This window comes from Astyanax mexicanus, chromosome 11, assembly GCF_023375975.1.
Source record: "Astyanax mexicanus isolate ESR-SI-001 chromosome 11, AstMex3_surface, whole genome shotgun sequence".
NCBI lineage: Eukaryota > Metazoa > Chordata > Actinopteri > Characiformes > Acestrorhamphidae > Astyanax > Astyanax mexicanus.
In genome coordinates this window covers 49,822,482-49,846,168 of record NC_064418.1, presented here as the reverse complement: position 1 = coordinate 49,846,168, position 23,687 = coordinate 49,822,482, and the positions used below count along the sequence as shown (strand labels likewise).

General features: G+C 38.6%; 1 protein-coding gene and 1 long non-coding RNA gene across 7 annotated transcripts; both read left to right on the top strand.

The window, feature by feature from the left end:
* Positions 1–57: 57 nt before the first annotated feature.
* Positions 58–9,701, top strand: frzb (frizzled related protein). The gene is made up of 7 exons (XM_007244362.4): positions 58–943; positions 2,198–2,236; positions 4,295–4,351; positions 4,950–5,015; positions 5,520–5,724; positions 6,612–6,675; positions 7,274–9,701. Exons 1-7 carry the CDS (start codon positions 469–471, stop codon positions 7,328–7,330), a joined length of 963 nt encoding a protein of 320 aa, XP_007244424.1. The 5' UTR covers positions 58–468; the 3' UTR covers positions 7,331–9,701.
* LOC125804939 (uncharacterized) lies at positions 2,245–4,285 on the top strand. 6 transcript variants are annotated; one of them, XR_007441156.1, is made up of 4 exons: positions 2,245–2,709; positions 2,879–2,958; positions 2,999–3,241; positions 3,285–4,285. It is a non-coding gene; the product is annotated as an uncharacterized LOC125804939 (long non-coding RNA). The 6 variants fall into 6 exon arrangements; XR_007441154.1 differs by having other exon boundaries at positions 2,245–2,752; positions 2,999–3,161; XR_007441153.1 differs by having other exon boundaries at positions 2,245–2,752; positions 2,999–3,201.
* Positions 9,702–23,687: the final 13,986 nt, after the last annotated feature.

Below are 23,687 nucleotides of genomic sequence, written 5' to 3'. Positions count from 1 at the left end.
CCCCACCGGCCACGGCCCCTCCTGCCTTTTCTGCTGGAGGTGGAGCGCGCGGTGATCTCACTTTCCTCGGCGCGAGGCAGCGGAGAGGAGCGCAGTCCTGGAGTGTGGAGAGGCGCGAGGCTGTTGTGCGTCACCGGTTGGATCTGTGTGTCCTCTATTCCTCCCTCTCTCTCTCTCTCTTTCTCTCTCTCTCACTCTGTGTGTGTGTGTGTGCATTCCGTCACTGTGTCGATGAGGAGTGAAGGCGATGACACCGTCTCTCCGTGCTCTCCATGACGCACAAGCGTGTAGATAGATAGGTAGATAGATAGACACACAGTTGGAGAAGGTCCAGTTGGTTGGGTTGTGTTTGGCACGGTTGCTTCATGCACGCTCTATAAAGAGACTCTCTCCATCACCCATCCAACCTATTGGCATTCTGATCACCTGGACTGTGAGTGCGTGCTCCTGTGTTCTTCGTCTTTCACCATGTTGTCGCCGTCGTCTTCGTCACCTCACGAGACCCTCGTGCGCCTGCTGGCCGTGGTGAGCGTGCTGTGTGGCGCCCGACGCGCAGCTGCCGCATCCTGCGAGCCCGTGCGCATCCCCATGTGCAAGTCCATGCCCTGGAACATGACCAAGATGCCCAACCACCTGCACCACAGCACGCAGGCCAACGCCGTGCTGGCCATCGAGCAGTTCGAGGGTCTGCTGGGCACGCGCTGCAGCCCCGAGCTGCTGTTCTTCCTGTGCGCCATGTACGCGCCCATCTGCACCATCGACTTCCAGCACGACCCCATCAAGCCCTGCAAGGCCGTGTGCGAGCGTGCCAAGTGCGGCTGCGAGCCAGTCATGAAACGCTACAACCACACTTGGCCCGAGAGCCTGGCGTGCGAGGAGCTGCCTGTGTATGACCGCGGGGTCTGCATCTCACCTGAGGCCATAGTCAAGGTGGAGGGACCAGGTATGTACAGCCAGTCACTGTCACTCTAAACCCTTAACTCTAAACTAGAAGTAGAAGTACTTCACTACATACTGTACACTTAAGTACTAAAATGCTGTATCAGTATCTACTGGAGTATTTTTTTTTTTTTTTACTTCACTACATATTTTGAATTAATTTAATTCTTTTACTTTTTGATACTTTTTTATGTGCTGCATCATTACTCGTTACAATTACAAAAATGTTAGGAATCATTCCAAACCCACATTATCACTAAAGCCAAAGCTGTAGATGCTCTGCACTGTCACCAGGTTTGATTAAGCTGCTCATCACTGAGTAAATCAAGCTTCTGCCTTTCACTCTGAGAACTTTCCACTGCTTACGGTAATTAACTTCACAACAGAGTACTGTACATTTACTTTCACTACTTTAGTATTACATTTTAAAATAAACTTGCAGCACTTAAGTACCAAAACACTTCAGTACTTCTACTCAAGTGTGGTGCTTAAAGAACACTTCATCTTCCACTCAAGTCACTTTGATAGAGCACTTGTACTTTTACTCAAAGTAACAAAGATGTCGTAAAGTATTGTAGAGTACTATGATATATTGTACTCTATAATATCTCCAAAAATACTCCATATAGCGATAGCAGCAGGACACTTGAAAGCAAATTCATTAAATCATTGCAGTTTATATGCTACATCAAATAGCATCCAAATATGCTGCACTTTTGTGTAGATTTTTCTGTGATTGACAAACATTTATAGATGTATTTGTTCCTACTGGATGTATGAAACTGTTATAATTGACATTTATTTGACTTCACTTCTGTGTATTACTGCATTGTACAGGTACAGGTACTTGTAAAGGAATAGATTACAAATACTACAAATATTTTTGTGTTAATGATATTCGTGCCTGAATAAAAAACACTGAATTCTTGAAAGTTAATTTTAGGAGTAAACTACTGCAACAAAATTAAAATGTAAAAATTTTATTTCGTCTAAAATGAACAGATTCATATATTCAGTAGCAACAAATAAATCTACTTTCTCCAATTTAAAGTAACACAAACAGTAATTTACCATGTAATTAATAATGGTGCAACAAAATAAAAATGTAACAAAAACAAGCAATTAAAAGTAAATAGCAAAATCAGTGCAAAACAGATATGCTGTTAATGTGTGGAAACAAATAGGTAAAGGGTCATAATGTTATGCTTAATCGTTGATTAAATTGTTGATTTAATTAAAACCTGTCTTTATTCTAAAGATAATCCCTACAATCAAGACCCATCCAAATGCAACCCCGGTAAGAGAACAGCTTTTCCCCCCGTATTCAGTTTATATTTGGCCCCAGTATTGTGCCGAGTTGGGTTGGGTTGTTCTGCTGGTCAGTTTATGTTTTAGCATTTTGGTATGTTTTAGTATTTTAATAAACTATATTGCCAAAAGTGTCCTCCACTGGTCTTCACTGCCGTGTTTAGTCATGTGAGATTTGGATGGAGCAGCTCAGCTCTCTCCATTCCATGAGTCCTCTACACTGTTGTTGATCTAATCTGAAGCTACATGAAGTTTGGAGGTGTGTAATGATGAACTCTGAAGCTACATGAAGTTTGGAGGCGTGTAGTGATGAACTCTGAAGCTACATGAAGTTTGGAGGCGTGTAGTGATGAACTCTGAAGCTACATGAAGTTTGGAGGTGTGTAGTGATGAACTCTGAAGCTACATGAAGTTTGGAGGTGTGTAGTGATGATCTAATCTGAAGCTACATGAAGTTTGGAGGTGTGTAGTGATGATCTAATCTGAAGCTACATGAAGTTTGGAGGTGTGTAGTGATGAACTCTGAAGCTACATGAAGTTTGGAAGTGTGTAGTGATGATCTAATCTGAAGCTACATGAAGTTTGGAGGTGTGTAGTGATGAACTAATCTGAAGCTACATGAAGTTTGGAGGTGTGTAGTGATGAACTCTGAAGCTACATGAAGTTTGGAGGTGTGTAGTGATGAACTCTGAAGCTACATGAAGTTTGGAGGTATGTAGTGATGAACTCTGAAGCTACATGAAGTTTGGAGGTGTGTAGTGATGAACTCTGAAGCTACATGAAGTTTGGAGGTGTGTAGTGATGAACTCTGAAGCTACATGAAGTTTGGAGGTGTGTAGTGATGATGAACTCTGAAGCTACATGAAGTTTGGAGGTGTGTAGTGATGAACTCTGAAGCTACATGAAGTTTGGAGGTGTGTAGTGATGAACTCTGAAGCTACATGAAGTTTGGAGGTATGTAGTGATGAACTCTGAAGCTACATGAAGTTTGGAGGTGTGTAGTGATGATGAACTCTGAAGCTACATGAAGTTTAGAGGTGTGTAGTGATGAACTCTGAAGCTACATGAAGTTTAGAGGTGTGTAGTGATGAACTCTGAAGCTACATGAAGTTTGGAGGTGCGTAGTGATGTAGTGACTCTGCAGAAAGTTGGTGAACTCTGTGCACTATGCTCCTCAGCATCCGCTGGCCCACTCTGTTATTTTACACTGATGGAGCACAGAGTCGCTGTCGTTCCCAGTCTCTGTCACTGTGTTATAATATCACTGACAGTTGGCTGTGGAATATTTAGTAGTGAGTAGAGAAATTTCATGACTGGACTTGTTGTACAGGTGCTGCATCCTATCACTGTACCACAGTGCTGGAGTTCACTGAGCTCCTGAGAGCCTGAGACCCATTTTTTCACTAATGTTTGTAGAAGCAGTCCCAGCATGCCTAGCTGCTGCTAATTTATAGTGTCCAGTTCACCTGATTGACATGTTTTTGGACTGTGGGAAGAAACCGGAGTCCCCAGAAATTCCCACACAGACACAGGGAGAACTTAAACTTTAAAATTTTTAAACTTTCTTTTACTGTTCATTGGTTCTTTCCTTTATTGTTTTTAGTTACTGCTTACATATATTTTACAGTTTTATTTACTTTATTTGCTCTTTGTCTTTTTAAGGCTTTTATAATGATAAGAATTATGTTTATTAATCTATATTATTTTGATACACTGTAAACAAGGTCCACCCTCAGTTGTACTCAGAGTTTAAATAAAGGTTGATTGATCGAGTGAGTTTATGATGAGGGTCATTAATAATTGAGGCTTGAGTTTCTAAGAGAAACAGGGAAAAAGAGGAGGTGGATGTTGGGTTTGTGGGGGTTGGTAAACTTGCCAAAACCAATGCGGCCTGAAGATGAATCATGAGCTTTAAAAACGTAAGACGATCTCCGTCCCGTGGGACTGGATAAACGGGGTCTTGAATAAGGGGGGTGTGGGGGTGGGGTGTCAAATGGTCAAAGTTCTTTTGGGTGAAACTCTAAAACACTCTTCTCATCCATTACAGAGTCGAACCCGGACTTCCCCTCAGACTCCAACAACGGAAACTGTAAAGGAGTCAGTGGTACTTACACACTCTCTACTCCTCAATCCTCACCAGATCTACACAGCACTCAGGCTGTACTGTACACGTACTGTACATGCAGGAGTTATGTAACACACCCAGAGTCTGACCGGGTCACCGGCGCGAGAGTATTGTATAATACTGCAGCTTACCAACAGAGCATTACTGTTTATTTTAACTTCATACCTTTCAAAACAGATTTTTATCTTTTTTTTTTAAATAAGTATATAATAGTATGCTTGATCTTCATCCTCTACAGATTTATTAAAGAAAATATATTTATAGAGAAAAGTATTAACAATATGAACTATAACAAATAATACAAATTGTGAATAATCAAAAATTGACATTAATTACACATGAAAAAAACTGTATTGCATATTCATGTATTACACATTATGAGGCATTATGTTTCCTATTGTGTGCCTGAATATATTAGACATTAGAAAATAACTTTGTTCACTAATATAGATTCACTGGCCCATATTTATCAAACATATTTATATTTATTAACATATTTATCAGTGCATTTATTGATAAATAAGGCCCAATGTGTTTGTTAATATTTGTTAAAAGCACTTTTTAAATTTATTTCCAGAACGTTGCAAGTGCAAGTCTGTGAGACCCGCCCAAAAAACCTACATGAAGAACAACTATAATTATGGTAAGTCATTAGGCAAGATTAATATCTGGCATTATAAGAGAATCTAAATGAATTCATACTGTGAATATCTAGTATATGCTAAATAAATAATAGGGTATAATGAATAATTCAGTACTATATACTGTTCATAGTTACTGAATAATTCTTAGATTTTAAGTCATTCAGAGAAGATATGAATAATTAATAATAATTGCTGACTAATACATCAGACACTGAATTATTTAGAGTAGATACTGAAAATCTCACTCTGGATACTGAACAGTTCATAGTGAAAACTAAATAATTTACAGTAGATACATCATTTGTAGAGGATAATTTATTAATACTAGTTCCTGAATAGTGCACTTCACATAATTCATAGTAGATACTTATGCAATTCACTGAATAATACATAGTAGATCATGAATAATCCATAATACTTACTTAATTCATAGCAGATATAAAGGAATTAATGAATAGTTCTGTGGTTTTAAGCAAATTAACTTTGTTTTTGTGTTTTTTAAGTCATAAGAGCCCGAGTGAAAGAGATAAAGAGCCGTAATCATGACCTCAGCGCCATCGTGGAAGTGAAAGATGTCCTGAAATCATCTTTGGTCAACATTCCTCGGGACACGGTCACTCTGCACTACAGCTCAGGCTGCCCCTGCCCCCCTCTCACCGCTAACGAGGAATATCTCATCATGGGCTACGAGAACGAGGAACGCTCCAGGTAACATCTGATTTAATCTACCGGGACTTTTTGACTTTAACACATTAGTTTCTCTGATTTTACTATTTAAAAAGGTGTATGCATTTCTGTTTTATTCTTTAAACTACTGACAACACTTTCAGCTTTGCCCAACACCTGGTCAGCTAATGGTCAGACGGTCAAATACAGTGGAGGATCAGTGATGATTTGGGGATGCTTCAGCAGATTTGTCTTTGAAAAGAATGCATGTAAAGCCCACATACAAACTTATCCTTATCCACATACAAACTTATCTGGCAATGTTCCCTGAGTCTGAGGACTGTTTTTTTTCAGCTGGACAATGCTCTGTGCTACACAGCTAGGTCAATCATGGATTAATGAGTAGAATTATGAAAGAATAAGGAATTATATAAAGAATTAGATTAAGACCCTTTTATGCCCAGCCCAATCTTCAGACCTGAACCTCATTAAAAAACCTCTGGAATATAATCAAGGGGATGATGGATGATCACAAGCCATCAAACCACCAAACTGAACTGCTTGGATATTTGCACCAGGAGTGGCATAAGGTCACCCAAAAGCATGGTGTAAGACTGGTGGAGGAGAACATGATGCCAAGATACATTAAAGTTAAAAATCAGGGTTACTGCACCAAATATTGATTTTTAAAAACATTAGTGTTTTAAAATTAGTATTGTTATTTCTAAATGAATATGAACTTGTTTTCATTGCATCTTTAATTTTATGGACAGTTTTTTTAATTTTCTGCAAATAAAATCTCTAAATAAATATTTTTATTTGGAATTTGGGAGAAATGTCAGTAGTTTATAGAATAAAACCTTTGTGAATTTATTTTGTGAATTGTGAGTAAGTGAACACTTTTCTAAAGGTTATGAACTCCTCCACAGGTTGCTGCTCATTGATAACTCTATTGCACAGAAGTGGAAGGACCGGTTAGGACGCAAAGTGAAGGTATTCCAAGATACACATTTCACATGTTTGCAAAATATGTGTGTCCAGTGGGTGTATATATCTAGTAGGTGTATGAATATATAGGTCATTGAAATATATCATATCTCACAAAAGTGAGTACCTCATTGAAGATAAGACACTTTCATACAGTGTAGTCAGTGTACAGCTTGTGCAGCTAAACCACTGGCAACAAAAGTGAGTACATCTAAACAAGTACAATTAAAAATGGCCAAATTTTGCCCAAAGTGTCAATATTTTCCAGCACTGCCTTAAAGTCTCTTGGGGATCAAATTTGCTAGAGCTTCCCAGGTTTCCACTGGAATCCTCTTCCACCTCTCCTTAACAAAATCATGGAGCTGGTGGATGTTAGAGACCTTGTGCTTCTCCACCTTCTGTTTGAGGATGCCCCAGAGGTGCACAACTGGGTTACATTTATTTTTCTTATACGATGTTACACTTATTTAATATATATAGTTTGTAATATTAATAACTATTCATCAGGAAAGTGTCAGAAACAAGTACACACTTCTAAAACTTTAGCTCTACCCCTTGTGCTGATCCTGTGAGTGATTCAGTTTTGTTGCTGTTGTTTTTCCAGCGTTGGGAGAGCAGCAGAAGTCCGGGAAATCGTTCAGGAAGACCCAGCCGCTACTAACCGGACCCCACACACACTCCCACACGGACAAACTCCAGACACCAGGATGTACCCCAGAAAACTGAAAGAAATTGCACTATTGTACGTTCTTCTCCAATGTCGGCGAGTTTGTAGCAGAGACGTGTTTCTTATATTTTGTTTTGGCTTTTATGACATTGTTTTTATATACTTTATTTTTTGTCGTTATTTGCACGAACAAAATGTTCAATTGACATTGCTGTGTGAGCGTGAGTGATAAGTGAGGATGAGTGTGTGTGTGTGTGTGTGTGTGTGTTTGGGGGGGGCGGGTTCATATGAGACTCCCTGAAAGGGGAGATGTGGAGGAATTAAAGAGACAATGACGAGGGAGCTTAAAGCGATAGTTCTGAAAAATCAAACTTACACAGTTTTTCTTACTTAGACAACTGAGACATATGTGCTGCACTACAGGCAAAGCTAATAATCCATCAGTTAGCACTGTTTTAAGTACAATGTATGAACAAAAGTATTGGGGCACCTGCAACTGTCTCTACTGTTCAATGATAGGATTTCTACCAGATTTGGATGGAAAACTTCTGTGAGGATTTGACTGCATTCAGTGGCAAGAGCTTGAGCATGTACACAACTCTTTTAGCAAGGACAACTCAAAGTCTCTAAATGCTGCATTCATTCGAAAAGGTGTCCACAAACATTTAGACATATAAATGAAATGCAAGTGCCTGAATTGTGCAAACTTGCCTCAAGCTGGTGGCAAGGATTAGCATGTTTTGCTCCTACAGTTAGTAAGTAGTGTAATTTTACCACACTGCAATAAATACAAATCATGCTTTGAGTAGCCTCTCATGGACAGCTGTACATGTCCACTTGTTGTACTCATCTGCCCATATTAATACTTATGCGCTTGTGGATCCACAGAAGTATAAAGCAGTATAAATAAGTATAGGCTTGACTGACCAATCGCAGCTGCTGCTGCTGTCCGCATCAAGAACTAGTATCATCTCCCATCAAATATGCCCTGTCCCATTAAAGCTAAAGAGTGCTGCACTGAGCTTGTCACTCGTCTGTTCACACGGACAATTTAAGGCAGACACTGCCGGTCACCATCCTTACCACCCACTGAACTGTGTCCACTGTGGGTGATAATTAACGCTTTCTATGACGTTTTCCATTGCAAACAACACTTTTAACACTAGATATATCACAAGTCAATTTTCTACGATACTTCACAGCATCTGTATTACTGAAGAGAATAAAATACTCCTAAATAATCAAATACCAAGAATAACTGTTTTATTGGTGTTTTAGTTACCCCTAATTTCAAAAACAATATTCTTCACCTCAGGATTATTAACCCTGTTCATTTCATTATAGCACCACCATGTGGAGTAATAAAGCAGTAACTTTAGTAAGTCTAATTGAGGGGCGAGTATTAGGGAGTTTAGGGCACCTAGATGGTTCAATAGATGCATCTATCGATATCGATATATTGTCCCAGCCTTAATTATATGACTTTGGCACAAGAATGCTGTTCAAGTGACTCCTTATATCTTCCTACATTACAACAGTTTACGCACTGCTGTCCCATGACTTTTGCCATGTCAGTGTAGTCATAATTTGCTAATTGGTGGTGTATAAACCCCTTTACCATTACTTAGGTTAACTAACTACATTATCCTCATGACTCCAGTATAAACTGTATAAAGAAGCAATCTTCAGACACCAGGCATGTCCTGGTTGATCATCCATAGATTTGGTATCTAGGGTAACTGGGGTAAAAGGGTTCAGGGTGTAAAAACTGTGTAAATCTGATTATTCAGCACATTTTCGCTTTAACGGGAGCAGCGGATTCTAAAGCGTGGTCCAGCCGCGGTGGGAAGAGAAATCCGAGTGTTTGGATTTGACTCCATCAGGCTTTAATGCGTTCCAATGATCTCCGTCAGCAGCCGCAGCTGCAGCGAGTTTTTCTTCGCTGGATTAAACGCTCTTCAAAGGAGAGGCGAAGAGCAGAGGGGGAGCGCATCTTTTGGCAGGAAACACAAAGAGAACAGAGGAAGATCCAGCGCTGAGAGGGAAATGTTATTGAGGACAACAAAAACAAATGCTGATCTTCATTTAAAAGGAACTCTGTTATTTTTTCTGCATAATATTTCTGTAGTCCTGTTTTTTTGTTACTCTTTAACACATGTTCAATACGCTTGATCGTAAGCCATTCCTAGGAAGCTGTTTATGTAAGAATGCGTGCTGCGCAGCAGCTGTTTTGTTTTAAAGCAGTGTTTTTACTGGACTGATCAGTACAAGATGACTCAACACTGCTCCAAACCCACTTCAGACCATTACTCACTCTGCCTGTTAGCACATTTACATCCACTATTAAACATATCTGCCTGGTTAAGTGACTGACTCGCAGCTGACTGTGTGTGTGTGTGTGTACTGTGAGTTCAGAGTCATTGGGGTCACATTTATGAGTAACACAGTCCACATTAAAATACCATTTGTCTGCCTAATAACACTAATCAAGCACCTTAAACACTATTAGAGATGGATTACTTTTCCCAGAACAGGCTGTGTGATTTAATATGTGAGATTTATAAGTAGATTTATACTAGCACTCCTCTATAATTACTATTAGACTGCAAAGACTGCACACACTGCAGATTCATACTGGAATAAACTCACTTCACAGTCATAACTGATATCTAATAACCTTTATCACAATTAATACTCTAAATGTGCACAGGACAAATACATACTGGATATACGTAACTCCACAGTGATTACTTTTAGACTGGAAACACTGCACGCACGCACACACTGCAGATTCATAGTGGATTTAAATTACTTCCAAATTATTATTTCAGACTGAACGACATCACATTACTGCCTAAAAATGACTCAGACACTTAATATTTATACTGGATTAAAATAATTCACTGAAAAAGTGTAAACACACCAGATTCATACTGGATTTAAATGACTGAATATAACTGTCAACATGCAGATACATACTAGATTACAGACACTCCATAATTATTACTTTCAAACTGTAGATTTTTCTCTGATTTAAATAAATATACAAGCATTAATGTTACATTGTAAAAAATAAAACGACACAGCAAGCTTGCTTATAGAATACTTTTAGACTGTAAAGCCTCACAGACTGCAGATTCATACTGGATTTGAAATCACCACTCAGTTATTGCTTGAAAACTCCACATTCCACAAGTTTTACTGGTCAGACTTTTCAAAAATGTACACACTGCAGATTCATACAGGATTAAAAGTATAATAACCTTTACCACAGTTATTACTCTAAATCTGCACAGGACAAATTCATACTGGATCATTGTTAGACTGTAAAGTTTACACACACTGAAGATTCATACTGGATTATTTTTAGACGTATACAAACACAGGTAAATATATTCCAATTATTACTTTGTAGATTTATTTCAGATTTACTTTGTAGATTTATATTAGATATAAATCAATTTACAATAGTTACTGTTACACTCTAAATATTACACACGCTGTAAGCTGATTTTGCTGAACCTTATGAACTATGTGAACAGTTCTGAAATTTGAGCCATGTTTACACACTACGCCAAATTCCTTCCCATTTTAAAACAACAAAGAAACAAAGGTTTTCTACCTTCTCTGATCACTAAATGCTGTTTTCTTTCTTTCATTAATTTTTTACCCCTTCTTGTCCGGTATTTCCCACGACCTGTGGAAGCGTGTGTGACGCCAGTGCCATCGAGCTGTGGTTTTAACGCTTCATATTTATCTGCCCAGAGAGAGATGGAGCTCGGAAATTACTCCTGACCTGATTTATGCACCAGGGGAGTCAGCACAATCATGAGCTGGGGAGTTTATGGGAGAATTAACACAAAACGGAGGATTTATGGGGACAAATTGACCCGCCTGCCTTGGCCCGCGGTTCCCCTGGTAAAGGCAGTCAGCCTGTGCTTTACTGCGCTTCAATACAGCGAATGAAACGCCCCTTCCATCAATCTGTCCTGCCACCTTTCGTGCTTTTAACTCACTAAAATTATGCGGCCGGGGGGACAGACCAAATGACGCGTCGGCAAAGAAAATCTCCTGTTTTTCCTTCCATCAGGAGTCACTCTACATGCAAGAACGCTACATGCAAAAAAGCTAACTGACTTCGCTCAGCCAGACGCCCAGCAGTAAAGAGCACCTTCAGGTCGTTAAAGTTCAGGAGGTAATGCTACACCTCTGTTTTAAGTACTTGTAAAACACCTTCAGAAAGATTTTTCAGACACTTACTAGGGTGGTGGAGCACCGTTCTACTGTGCAGCGACTCCTGCACTAATATAACAATCACTGAAGAGTCTTTAGGAAAATCTTTTCTAAAGCTTTTAAAGGAACATTTACACATTTTTCATTAGTGTTTCAACATTGCCAACGTAAACGTTTAACAGGTTAATACTGTTTAAACATGAATTAATCAAGTGACAAAGTTTACAGTGCCTGGCCATACATTACCAGTTTTATTAAGTGATATAACACAGTGTCACTACTGTTAAATTCAGAAGGTAGATTACATTTTTATTTATGACTCTCTTTCTTTCTCTTTCTTACACACAGCCACACTCTTTCCAGGTTGTTGTGTGTGGAATATGGAGCTACACAAGCATGTATTTTCTCCAGAAAACTCTCAATTAAACTCAAGTAGCCAAGCACATCACAATATTCTAATTTAAAAAGCAGTAAAACTACCATGAGATATTATTATTCAGTAAAAAGTAAAAGCTCGACAGACACCACTAATATAAATATGATCCAACACGGATTCTTTTATTTATATTTAAATATCCAGTCTCAAGAAGAAGAAGAAAAAGTTTAATTAATCACAAGTGCACTAATTTTGATGTATTGTAAAAAACACGGGGGTGGTTGGATCATGCTTTGGGTTGTGCTGCAGCCAGTGGCAAAAGAAAGCATTTTACTGGCTGAGGGAAAAATAGAAAAATAAAAGATCAATAAATTCCAGCAAACTCTGGATGCAACTACACCATATATATAAAAAGGAGCTTCTAGTGCAGGATAAGGATCCTAAACTCTTCATAAAACACATTAAAAAGGCTAATTCCACAAATTATGCGGCCTGGGGGACAAACCAAATGACGCATCTGCAAAGAAAGTGTCCTGTTATTCCTTCCATCAGTGTTACACACACTCTCTCTCTCTCTCTCTCTCTCTCTCTCTCTCTCTCTCTCTCTCTCTTTCTTTAATCCAACCACTCCATGCAGCCAATGAACGCTACATTTACACTTCAGCAAAGCTAACTGACTTCATAGGACTTAATCGAGCCAGCAGTAAGATGCATAACCAGGTCATTAAAGTTCAGGGGGTAATGCTACACCCCTGTTGTAAGCACTTAAAGGAATACAAATGTACACGGTTTCCTCCCTTCACCCCACCTCTTACCCCCGGTGTAATCAATCAGCCTGGACATGTTTGGTGTCTAAAGTTTGCTCCAGTTCACAGCTCTGATAAAAAAAAAAAACAGCACAGCTGATCTCCAGCTTAAGTTATGTTCTGAACACTGGTATGCAGGTCAGCCCATGCCACAGCAGCACCAGGCCAGCATTAACCTCCTTTTTATTGTAATGAATATTGGGTCCAAAAGAGAGAGTCTTAATCTGTAAATTAATTAAAATCGGCTATTAAAAATGTTGGCAACTAATTTAACAATCGATTAGTTGGATCTACTTTATTATATACATAATTACAGTTGCTAACCACTAATGTGGGGCAGTAAGCCAACCAAAGCTATGGCAGTAAAGCACATCAATACTTGAGCACCTGAAGCTAATGCATGCTGGCATAAATAAACATAAATAAATAAAATGCAAGAAATCAAATTGATCTTTTTTCCACTTTTAATTTGATTAATAATCAATTAATTGAAAAAATAATCTGCAGATTAATTGATTATTAAAATAATCGCTATTTGCAGAGATTATTTCTCGGTTTTGACAGCTATTGTCTGAAGCCAGTTTAAAGGTGCACCGGATTCATTCTTTATGACCCTTGGTTAGTATTACCCACAGTTGTCAGCACATATACAATAATTGTATAAGCAAATTTGAATGAAAAGTGTTGCTGAGAATGTGTTTAAAAGAATATATCACACCGTGAAAAACTGTTGACAGGAATAAAATGACCCTCTGGGTCTCCCTCCTCAGTTCTGTTCAGTTCCTGCCACTCTGTATATGCCCCGTGATCAGAAACACATGGTGAGATGTGTATGAGAATCAGGGCTGCGGTTCAGGATCTGAATAGAGCCCAAATCTAGAATTGCTTGATAATGATATTTCAGGCATGGTGTTCCACTGAATGTTCAAAACTGCTGTTAGGACAGGCAGGGTATCTCAAGAGTACAGTCTACTCTAACAAAAAGCTAGTAAACGTAACTGAAACTAATGCCCCCAGGGGCATTATCAATCCTTTTGATTTGGCTTAGTTCACTTTTTTCAGTAAGCTAAATTGAAAATAAAATTTGTTAACTGTGAAATGCAACGCTCAAAAATAAACACAAATTTGTGTTTACTGTTTTAAGACCTTAAATATTTTTTATTAATGCCTTATTTTTTTAAATGACCAACTTTACTTTTACAATATTTAGACATTTTTGAAAATGATACTATTTATTGCAAATCAGCAGTGTCAGATTCATAAAACTGCTGTATAAAAACTCACTCTTGCAGAGCACAGCGATTTATATTCATTAATCAGGACGGACTAATTACACTACATTTGTATGGTGACATACAGTTGGGTATGATTTCTTTAAGCATGAATGATATACTTAATATTGTTGATATGTTAAGAACAAATGTATCCCAATAAATTATGATCATATTGCCCACCTCTAGGTGTTCCAGTCGTTTCATAGCTTTCACAGGACCGTACAGGCTCTCACACTGGACAGCACTGTTGTGTTTTTAAAGAAACTCTCCAGTGGCTTCTCTGGCTCAGTTTGGACTCCCGTCTTTAGTTCATCTGTTTCTCCAGTTTGTGTGAATGAGGGCACAGATACTGCAGCTCATGCTAATTAAGCTTTGCACGCACAGCGTTGCCCAAAGTGCGGGAAAAGCCAGCAGTCAAGCTCGGCAAGCTGACCTCATTTTTCCACCACAGCAACGCACTGTAAACACAATCAGCATATTGGGCATATTTACAGGACTAGGAAATGTTTTTGGAAACATTTGGATAAATATTAATTCATGTTAAGTCGTTAATATGCAGTATATACAGTGGATTGCAAAAGTATTTATACCCCCTGAACTTTTTTTACATTTTGTCTCCTTACAACCACAAACTTTTAGACTTTAATTGTAAAGTGGAATGAAATGATACAAGGTTTTAAAAATTTTAACCAAACAAAAATCTGAAAAGTATTCAGACACCTTTTGTTGCAAGTCTTTTGTGATTTGTCTCTACCAGCATTGCGCATCTAGAGACTGAGATTTTTTTCCCTCATTCTTCTTTATAAAACAGCTGAAGCTCTGACAGGTTGGATGAAAAGCGTTTGTGAAAAGCAGTTTTCATGTCTCTCCACAGAAGACCAATGAGAATTAGGTCCGGACTTCTAACACATGAATATTATTTGATCTAAACCATTCCACTGTAGCTCTAGCTGTATGATTAGGGTCATCGTCTTGCCGGAAGGTAAATCTTCTTCCCAGTCTCAAGTCTTTTGCAGCTTCCAACAGGTTTTCTTCCAGGATTGTACTGTATTTATCTCCATCCGTCTTCCCATCAACTCTGACCAGCTTCCCTGTCCCTGCTGATGAAAAAGCATCCCCACAGCATGATGCTGCCACCACCACGATTCATAGTGGGGATGGTGTGTTCAGGATGATGAGCAGTTTTCCGTCAAACACAGCGCTTTGCATTTAGGACAAAATTTTCAACTTTGGGGTAATCTGACCACAGAACCGTCTTCCACATGTCTGCTGTGTCCCTACTGAGGCAGGTGTATTTATACTAAGACTAAATTACACAGCTATTAACTAATTCAGTGACTTTTGAATGCAACTGATCGCACTGGATTTTTTAAATTTGAAATTTTATTTATTTGAAGATTTTCGTTCCACTTATGGTAGTCTCATTTGGTCTATAAAATACATTTAGGTTTGTGACTATAAGCTGAAAATGTGGAAAAAGTTTAATTTGAACTTTGAATAGTTGAATACTTTTGCAAGCCACTGTACATTACAAAAGGCATGACTGCATAAGATGAAAAATATGTAGAGAATTTTAAAACTACAAATGGGATACAGTATTGAACATATTAAGATGTGTTTTCAGGAAGAATTTGACAAAATAACACATGAAACACTACATTGCTTCATTGGTATCCTCTGTGCCAAAGCATCATTCAAGTGCTGTAAGGGATTGCAAGTGGTAAACACTTTACTTTCCTATTTTTTTGGAACATGTTGCAGGCCTAAAATGCACCAGTTACAACACTGCCACTGCTGTACACTATATATACACACACACCAAGAGTCCAAAATAGCTTCTCTGTTCCCAGCAAGCTCAAATTGGTCAGCGTGTCAGTATACTTAGCTGCTGATGACTACTGAATGTGTGTGTTTATATGAGAGTGTGTGTGTAAGTGAATGTACAGCTGTGTGAGAGCGTTCACTTTTCTGCAGGTGCTGTGTGTACGCATGTGTATGTGTGTGCTTTTGGGCTGAAATCCATCCCAGCTGTGTACTGTAGCGAGGCTGCAGTGTTAGAACAGCTGTACAGCTGCATTAATGCTCCCCTGTTCCTCCTCCACCACAGATAGAAACACCCATGCCCTTTAGCGAACGGCGGACAAGTGGGGGCTTCCTGAGTTCTGGAGGACAGAAGCCTCTTTTTAGTAACGCACCTACAGGGTTGGGGCTACACACCATGCTCCAGGCCTAAAAACACCTGAGCAACATCGCTGATAAGCTCAAACGCAAAAGTCTATACACATGCAGCCTCCACATTTGGTATCACCACTGACTCACAGAATCAATTTGAATCAATTCGATATCAATTCAATTAGGATTTTTGTTTTTAGACACAATTACAGGTTTAGATCAGATATGAAGGAGATTTTTAGAGAGCTAATGTTATTGTAATTGTAATTGTACAAGGAACATTCAACCTAACTCAAAATTACAGTTACATTAATATACTTATATAAGACTTCAGAGTCTTACACACTTCTACACAACTTCTGTTTGGGTTGATTTACTTTCATTCTGAATGCAACTGCCACTGCATTTAAGGTGGAATGGTAACCTTGGGGGTGGGGAAAGTGCTAGATTGTTTAATAAACCTGATCAAAATATAAATTTATATAAAAACCACCTCCCAAACCACCTACCACTACCTTTAATATTAATCTACAATGTAGTAAACAATAGAAATAAGTAACACACATTAATGACAATGTGTCCAAACACTTGACCGGCACTGTAGGTTCGTTGCACATTATAAACAGAACTGTTAGAATAAAATCATTATATTCACGTTTCAGCAACTAGACTGGCTTTACTAAAATCCCTGCTTCCCAACGTGAGATGCTGCTGGCCAGTAACTGAACTCTGGGCCGCAGTAAGGAACTGTCCCAGGACAGTCAAACTGGCTGCAGGTCCAAACCGCTTCTCTAAATGATTGGTCATGGTCCCTCAGACCCAGACTCTCGTCTCCTTCTCCTCCTCCCTCTCCCACCGGCCCACTAATGCTGACCCTGTGGCTTTATCTTTAAGCTATCGCTCTGTCTGAGCGCTGTCCTTTGTGTACTAATTGATTGTTTAGCTGGAAATGAGCTTGGGCTCCCTCAGACCCTCGCTGACTGCAAGCGGGACCCAGCCGTGAGGCTTTGTGTATTGTGCATTGTTGCAGGCTTGTTGTGTGTGAGATAAGACCGTGGAGTCAGATAAACAGGCGTGGGCGCTAATGGAGGACCCTGTGGAGTGACTCGGGGAAACAGTGAGCTTCTGTGGCCTTGGTTGTTTACCTAGCACTAATTACAGTGTTTACTGGGGTCTGCCGTCTCGGGGCTTACAGAAACATTTCAGCCCCTGTGCAAACGCTTGGCCTCCGGGCCGAAGGCACGGTCGTTAATGGCACGGGCTGGAGGCACGTCCAGGGCAATCTGCATATTAAGAAGTAGAGAGAGACGGTATAATGTACCAGTCTGAATTTTGGACATATCATTTTAAAAGGAGGATTTTTATTTTACGTTTTAAAATAACATGGGCACATCATAATATTCTTAAAAAAACAGATTCTTTTGACTGTTCTTAGAGTGATACCACAAAAGAAACACTTCTATAAAATGTGCCAGAGTTTTTATCAACACTTTAAAACTGAGAATGGCAATTGGTTTATTTCGCATTATGCCCAAAACAAACATTAATATGATTAATTAAAAGAAGTAGTATATTCTTTTTATATGATTCGAATTGCGAAAGTCATACTTCCCATAGTCACGATAGAAAAAGGCAATTTCTATATAAATATATATATATATATATATATATATATATATTGGTATTTGGTATTCAGCTCTCAGCCTAACATTTCATTTTGTTCAGTTTTGAGCCAAAACAAATAATTTGGGTGCATCCATAATAGAGATTATTACTGCAACAAATAGAACCTCTCAGCACAATCCAGCAGACCAAAGCCAAAAGCAGGACTTTCCCCAGAACCAGAAGCTACTGTTAATGAGGAACTTTACAGCCATAGAAAACAACTCCAGGGTTCCTGCAGTAAGAACTTTATAGCTGAAGCACTCCAGCATGAGCTTAAAGGGAGTTCCCCTTATTTCAGATTAAGATCATTTTTATGTTAGTTGCTTAAAAAACGCCAGTTCGTAAATTATCCTAATTTACTCTCCAAAACACGCACACTTTTGAGAGCACAAAGTCTCTCAAAAGTGAACTGACCACAAGTCTATCGCCTCTGCTGAAGATGCGTCGCTGCCAATCTTCAAATGTTTCAATGACAAAACAGCCATCACTTTATTCTCCTCTATACTTTCTTTCCATCTTCAGAATTGCAACACTATGGATAAATCTTAACTGTGATCAGACAGGATTTTGGGTGAACTGCCCCTTTAATGTTTGCGAGGAGGTTTTACAGCCCTTTAAAAAGGAGGCTACGAGTCAAGCACCTGTCAGAGGAAAATCATTAGGTTTTGTATAAGGCTCTTAGGGGAGCAGGCAGTGAAATGAGCAGTAGGAGCTGCCTGCGCCTACACTCCCTGATTTTTCCCATCATTTATCTGCTTCTGCAACACTTTTAAAGCAATAGATTTCTGTAAAATAAAAATAAACACAATTTAACCTTGACTCAAAATAGTTACTGCTTGGGTTTTACACAGGCAATAGAAGTACCAATATACATAGTTCATGTAGTTAAAAAGTAGTTACTGTCTGTGTGCATACCCAAAACAACAAAAATAATCATTATAAATCTATTCAATTATACTTTATATAACGCCCTAAACAAAAGTGTTTGCCCTTTTTTTGTTGGAGTAGCAGTGTCTCTACTGACCAAAAAACGGTTTTGTCTAGATTTTGGAGCATTGCTGTGAGGACTTGATTGCATAAGCCAACTCCTATGCACTGTTGGAGCTGCAACGTTTGTCTGCTGCAGAGTCCTATTCTACTGGCAATACTTCTACCCCCCCTTGTGGTTGCCACATGATCAGACCCAAAAATCAAAAGCTGAAAGGATGTCAATATCTGCGGGCCAAAACTTTAGGGTAAATTAGTGGGGAAAAAAAAATATATAAATTATATTTTGCGCCAAACTATCACTTTAATATAATCTGCTGACTTTCCACCCACAGCAGCGCACTCTCAATTCTCTCAGAAGTAGGCCTTGTAGTGCGACTTATAATAAAAAAAAGTATAAAACTTTAATTACGACATAAATTTCAAAACTTGTCTTTTATGATTGTTTGAAATGACGTGCGCTTTTTAAAAGTATATTGTGTGTTTTCCGTGAACTCTAGTGTTCCCCTCGTAAAAGCCGCACGGTGGTTACAAGGTGTTACAACCCACTGACGCCAGACCTGGAACGTGGTCAGTGTTTTCCACCTCAGCGTGCAGGAAAATAAACACACACCAATCTCTCAGAGTCGCCCCGAAGACCGCCTTTACCAGGGAACCACAGCTACTGGAGCCCAGCCACACACACACACACACCATATACTCCTCCTGATCTTTTTCCCAAGCCTCTCTACGGGGCAGATTGACCCGGAAAGGTTATTGGCCAGTGGTGGTGTAATTTGGAGGCCGCTGGAGTGTGTGGCTTGCGTTCAGGTGGTTAGAGCTGGCCAGTGGGGTACAATGAGGTCATACCACTGCGAGATCTCAAGCTAGACCATGTGTGCGTGTGAGCTGTTGAACAAGCCCTCGTCCTGACTAAGCACTGTGCCCTCGGTGTCAGCGTGGAGGCCATGGGGTGTGTCCAGTTCCAGCGCTCGGGCCAGGACACACACTGAGTGTGTGTGAAGCGCTCATGTGAAGCAGAGGAGGAAAAAGAGAGCAGGCAGAGAGAGTCTGATCTTCTGCCACAGAGCTCTCAGACCACCTCCACTACTCCAGCATCGCTATGTGCTCTGTAACACGTAGAAGATCTCATCACCTTCTCCTTTCTTTCTAATCCCAACACTTATCCCACTATATTTTATCATATGATGTAATTGGTAGAGGTGTAACATGGCATGATGCATCGCGGTGGAAAAATCTGACAAAGTGCATCGCAGGAACAGGTGGTCCACATTCTGTTTTCATAATAATATAATGCAGTTGGACTGTTTAAACACCAGTAACGCAGGCCGGTGAACCAGTGGGTGTAAGCAAAAGGCGACGGACAGGTCAATCATCTTAGACTGAAGCCAATCACACAAAAGTAGCATTATATTTTGGATAATGTAGTAGATTGAAAAAAAAAAGATGCAGATGAATCCAATACCCTGACCTCACTAAGTACAATTGTATCTAAGCATGAAATACAGTTTTTTATGTCCTGATTATAAAACGGCATCACATTTGATAATTCTTCAACCCTACCTGTATCCTGCCTTGTTGTCTGTCCACCTTCCTGCGCAGTTCTTCTTCTGCACTTTACTGGGTCCTTCTCATGTCATCTGATTTTGCTGGGCCTTGACTCCTCAACCAGACTTTGCTCAGTCTAGAGAATCAAGCACAATATGGTTAGTAGATCTGTTGAGTGTGGAAGGGTAATGGACTCACTCACACAGTTTACACTAATCTCTAAAAGTGTCCAAACACAACAGATTACACATTTCCTCACTAAATAGCAGTGCTTTCCACACATTCCACATGTGGACACTCTTCTGTACATTTGAAGGGCATTTAACTAAAACTATTTTATTGTTTGAAAGTGATAGAGAAAGTTAGAAGTTAGCCAGACCCACAGAAAGCAGAGATGGAGAGCATGGCAAAAACAATTGTTGGCCAATTGACTTATCGATTAGTGAATTAATAGGTGGTTGACTACCAAAACAATCATTAGTTTCAGTTGCATTTACTGCCACATAAAATAGTTCTTTATATGTTTCTGATGGGAGCTAATGTCTATCTAGTGAGATACACTCTGCAGCTTCTATATGTAAATATATACAATCTCAATTATTCCATGTTGAAAATCAAATAGATTCAGGTAACCTCCAAGTAGCATGAAAATACTAAACTGAACTTATGCTGTGTCTATTTACAGTATATATAGGCCGCAGACAGAACTGGTGCTCATCTAGTGCCACCCAGTGGTTCTCTATGATCCTGAAGTTGAAACTTATATATATTATAGATATATATTCACTACTGTAGATGATCCTCCAGAGTTTCTACTAATTAACGGGTATTTATACTGAATATGAGGGATTTATTAACTCTGCATTAACAGACTCTTCATGCGTGCGGGCAAATTATAAATTTAGTGTAAATTGTAAATTTTTTGAACAACTGGCCCAAAGAGATACAGCTTTAGGGGCCAGTTGTTCAAAAAATGTAATCCGGATCAAAATTATCCAGATTTGGTAATCAGATTTTTTGCTATCCAGGATCAGGTGATCTGTCTTACTTTTAAGCCAGTTTTTCAAAGCAATATTGGATTGGATCAACCTGATCCAGAAACACAGTTTTCAGGATTACCTAATCCGGATTACCAGCTATGTAAAAAACAGATAGAAGAACCAACATGGGTTGATGACTCCTTTTCTTGCAGTAACAAGATACTGCTTATTGCAAAACAATACGAGCAATTGAGCGTTTAAATGGAGTTCTGCAGAGACGCTTTGCATGACTTAACTATTTGCGAGTCGAACCACAGGGAGCATGCAACATAACACTTACATGTATTGTCCTGCCCAATGTTGCTACCAGACGCAATGTCCCTCTCTGTGATGTTCACGATGCACCTGAGCCTGTTGAAGAACCAGAACAAACTCTGGAGTTCTTTGCAATTGTTCGAAATAATTTTTGACAGCTTCATATCTGATAAATGTTTCTTTGACATTAATATACAGTGATGAAAGACAGTGACGTAGATGAAAAAATGAATATATTATTTTTGTTTGTTATTGAAATCTTTTGGGGGGTTTATTTAATGGGGTCAAGATTGTTTTTATTTTTACGTTACTATAGTAAAAGGCTTAATTGGTAGCCAATGTCTACTTTATTACTGTAACGGTTAAACAGGTCAAGTGCAAAATAGAAGTAAATGTATATACGCTAAATTGTACAAATATATATTTTTTTACTTTAAAACTTTGATTTTAAAGTTTAACCACATTTACTTCCTGAAATCCCCCTTGAAATCCTACCCCTTGTTGGGATCAGGGTAATCCTGTTTTTTTGGATCAAAGTTATCCAAATCCTACTGAAAAGTTTTGAACAACAGAAACTGAAGGTTTGATCCATTTACAAACTAGGATTGGATTACGTGATCTGATCCGATTTCAGAATGCTTCTTTCCCTTTTGAACAACCCGTTTTCCAGATTTGATCCAATCCGATAACCAAAATCCGATCAGATTACCTTTGAACAACTGGCCCTAGGAGATACTATGGAAGCCCATTTCCGCCACCTGAAGAAAAAAAAACGTCCTCAACTAAGTCATAATTATGAGATAGAAAAGTCATAATTATGAGATAGAAAAGTCATAATTATGAGATAGTAAGTCATAATTATGAGATAAAAAGTCATAATTATGAGATAAAAAGTCATAATTATGAGATAGTAAGTCATAATTATGAGATAGAAAGTCATAATCATGAGATAGAAAGTCATAATCATGAGATAGAAAGTCATAATTATGAGATGACTTTTTATCTCATAAATATGACTTAGTATCTCATAATTATGACTTACTATCCCATAATTATGACTTTTCTATCTCATAATTATGACTTAGTTGAGGACGTTTTTTTTTTTCTTCAGGTGGCGGAAATGGGCTTCCATAAGATACAGCTTTATATAATGAAAAAACTGGGAGATTATATATTTATGTATATACTAGTGCATCTAAAAAAAATAGGATATCATTGAAAAGTTACTTTATTTCAGTAACTCATATATTATATAGATGTATTACACCGAGTTTTAAGTCTTTACTTCTTTTATTGTTGATGATTATGGCTCACAGCCAATAAAATCCCAAAAATCAGTGTCTCAGAAAACTAGAATATTATATAAAACCACATCTCCTTAAAGGTTGTCAGCAGAGGGGAGCATAAGGTGAAGGGAAAACACTGCAATGACTTTGGACTTGATATAACAGTGAACCAACATTAGTTTACTTCCTTGTTCAATTATGAAAAATCTTAAAATATGAAGCACAAATAAATATTTTAGAAACATTAAACACTGACCGAGGTCAAACTGACCCCGCAGATAGTAGGAGGGGTAACATAATTTGTTTTCCCCTGGGCCCAGATATAAAACAGCCTGTTTATACATATGCTCCCCAATAAGAATTGTTAAAAAAATGCCCCTTTAATTAGATTCTGGTGAATTTTGTGGAAATAAATAGGACAACATTCAGAAATGAGATGAGCACACCCAAAATAAGCCTGTATTACAGTAGCACGAGAGCTATTGAGACTACAGCCATACCAAGTAGATGTAGAAGTAAAATGAAAAAGTAGTAGTAGTAGTAGTAGTAGAAAAAAAAATAAATACTCTATTTAAGTATAAATAATCAACATTTATACTTAAGTAAGGTATCAAAGTTTTTGTAATTGTAGTAATAAGAACACAAACTTCCTAAGGGCTGTCTGGACAGTACTGGAATTACAAACACACAACAAAGTCAGAAGGAAAAG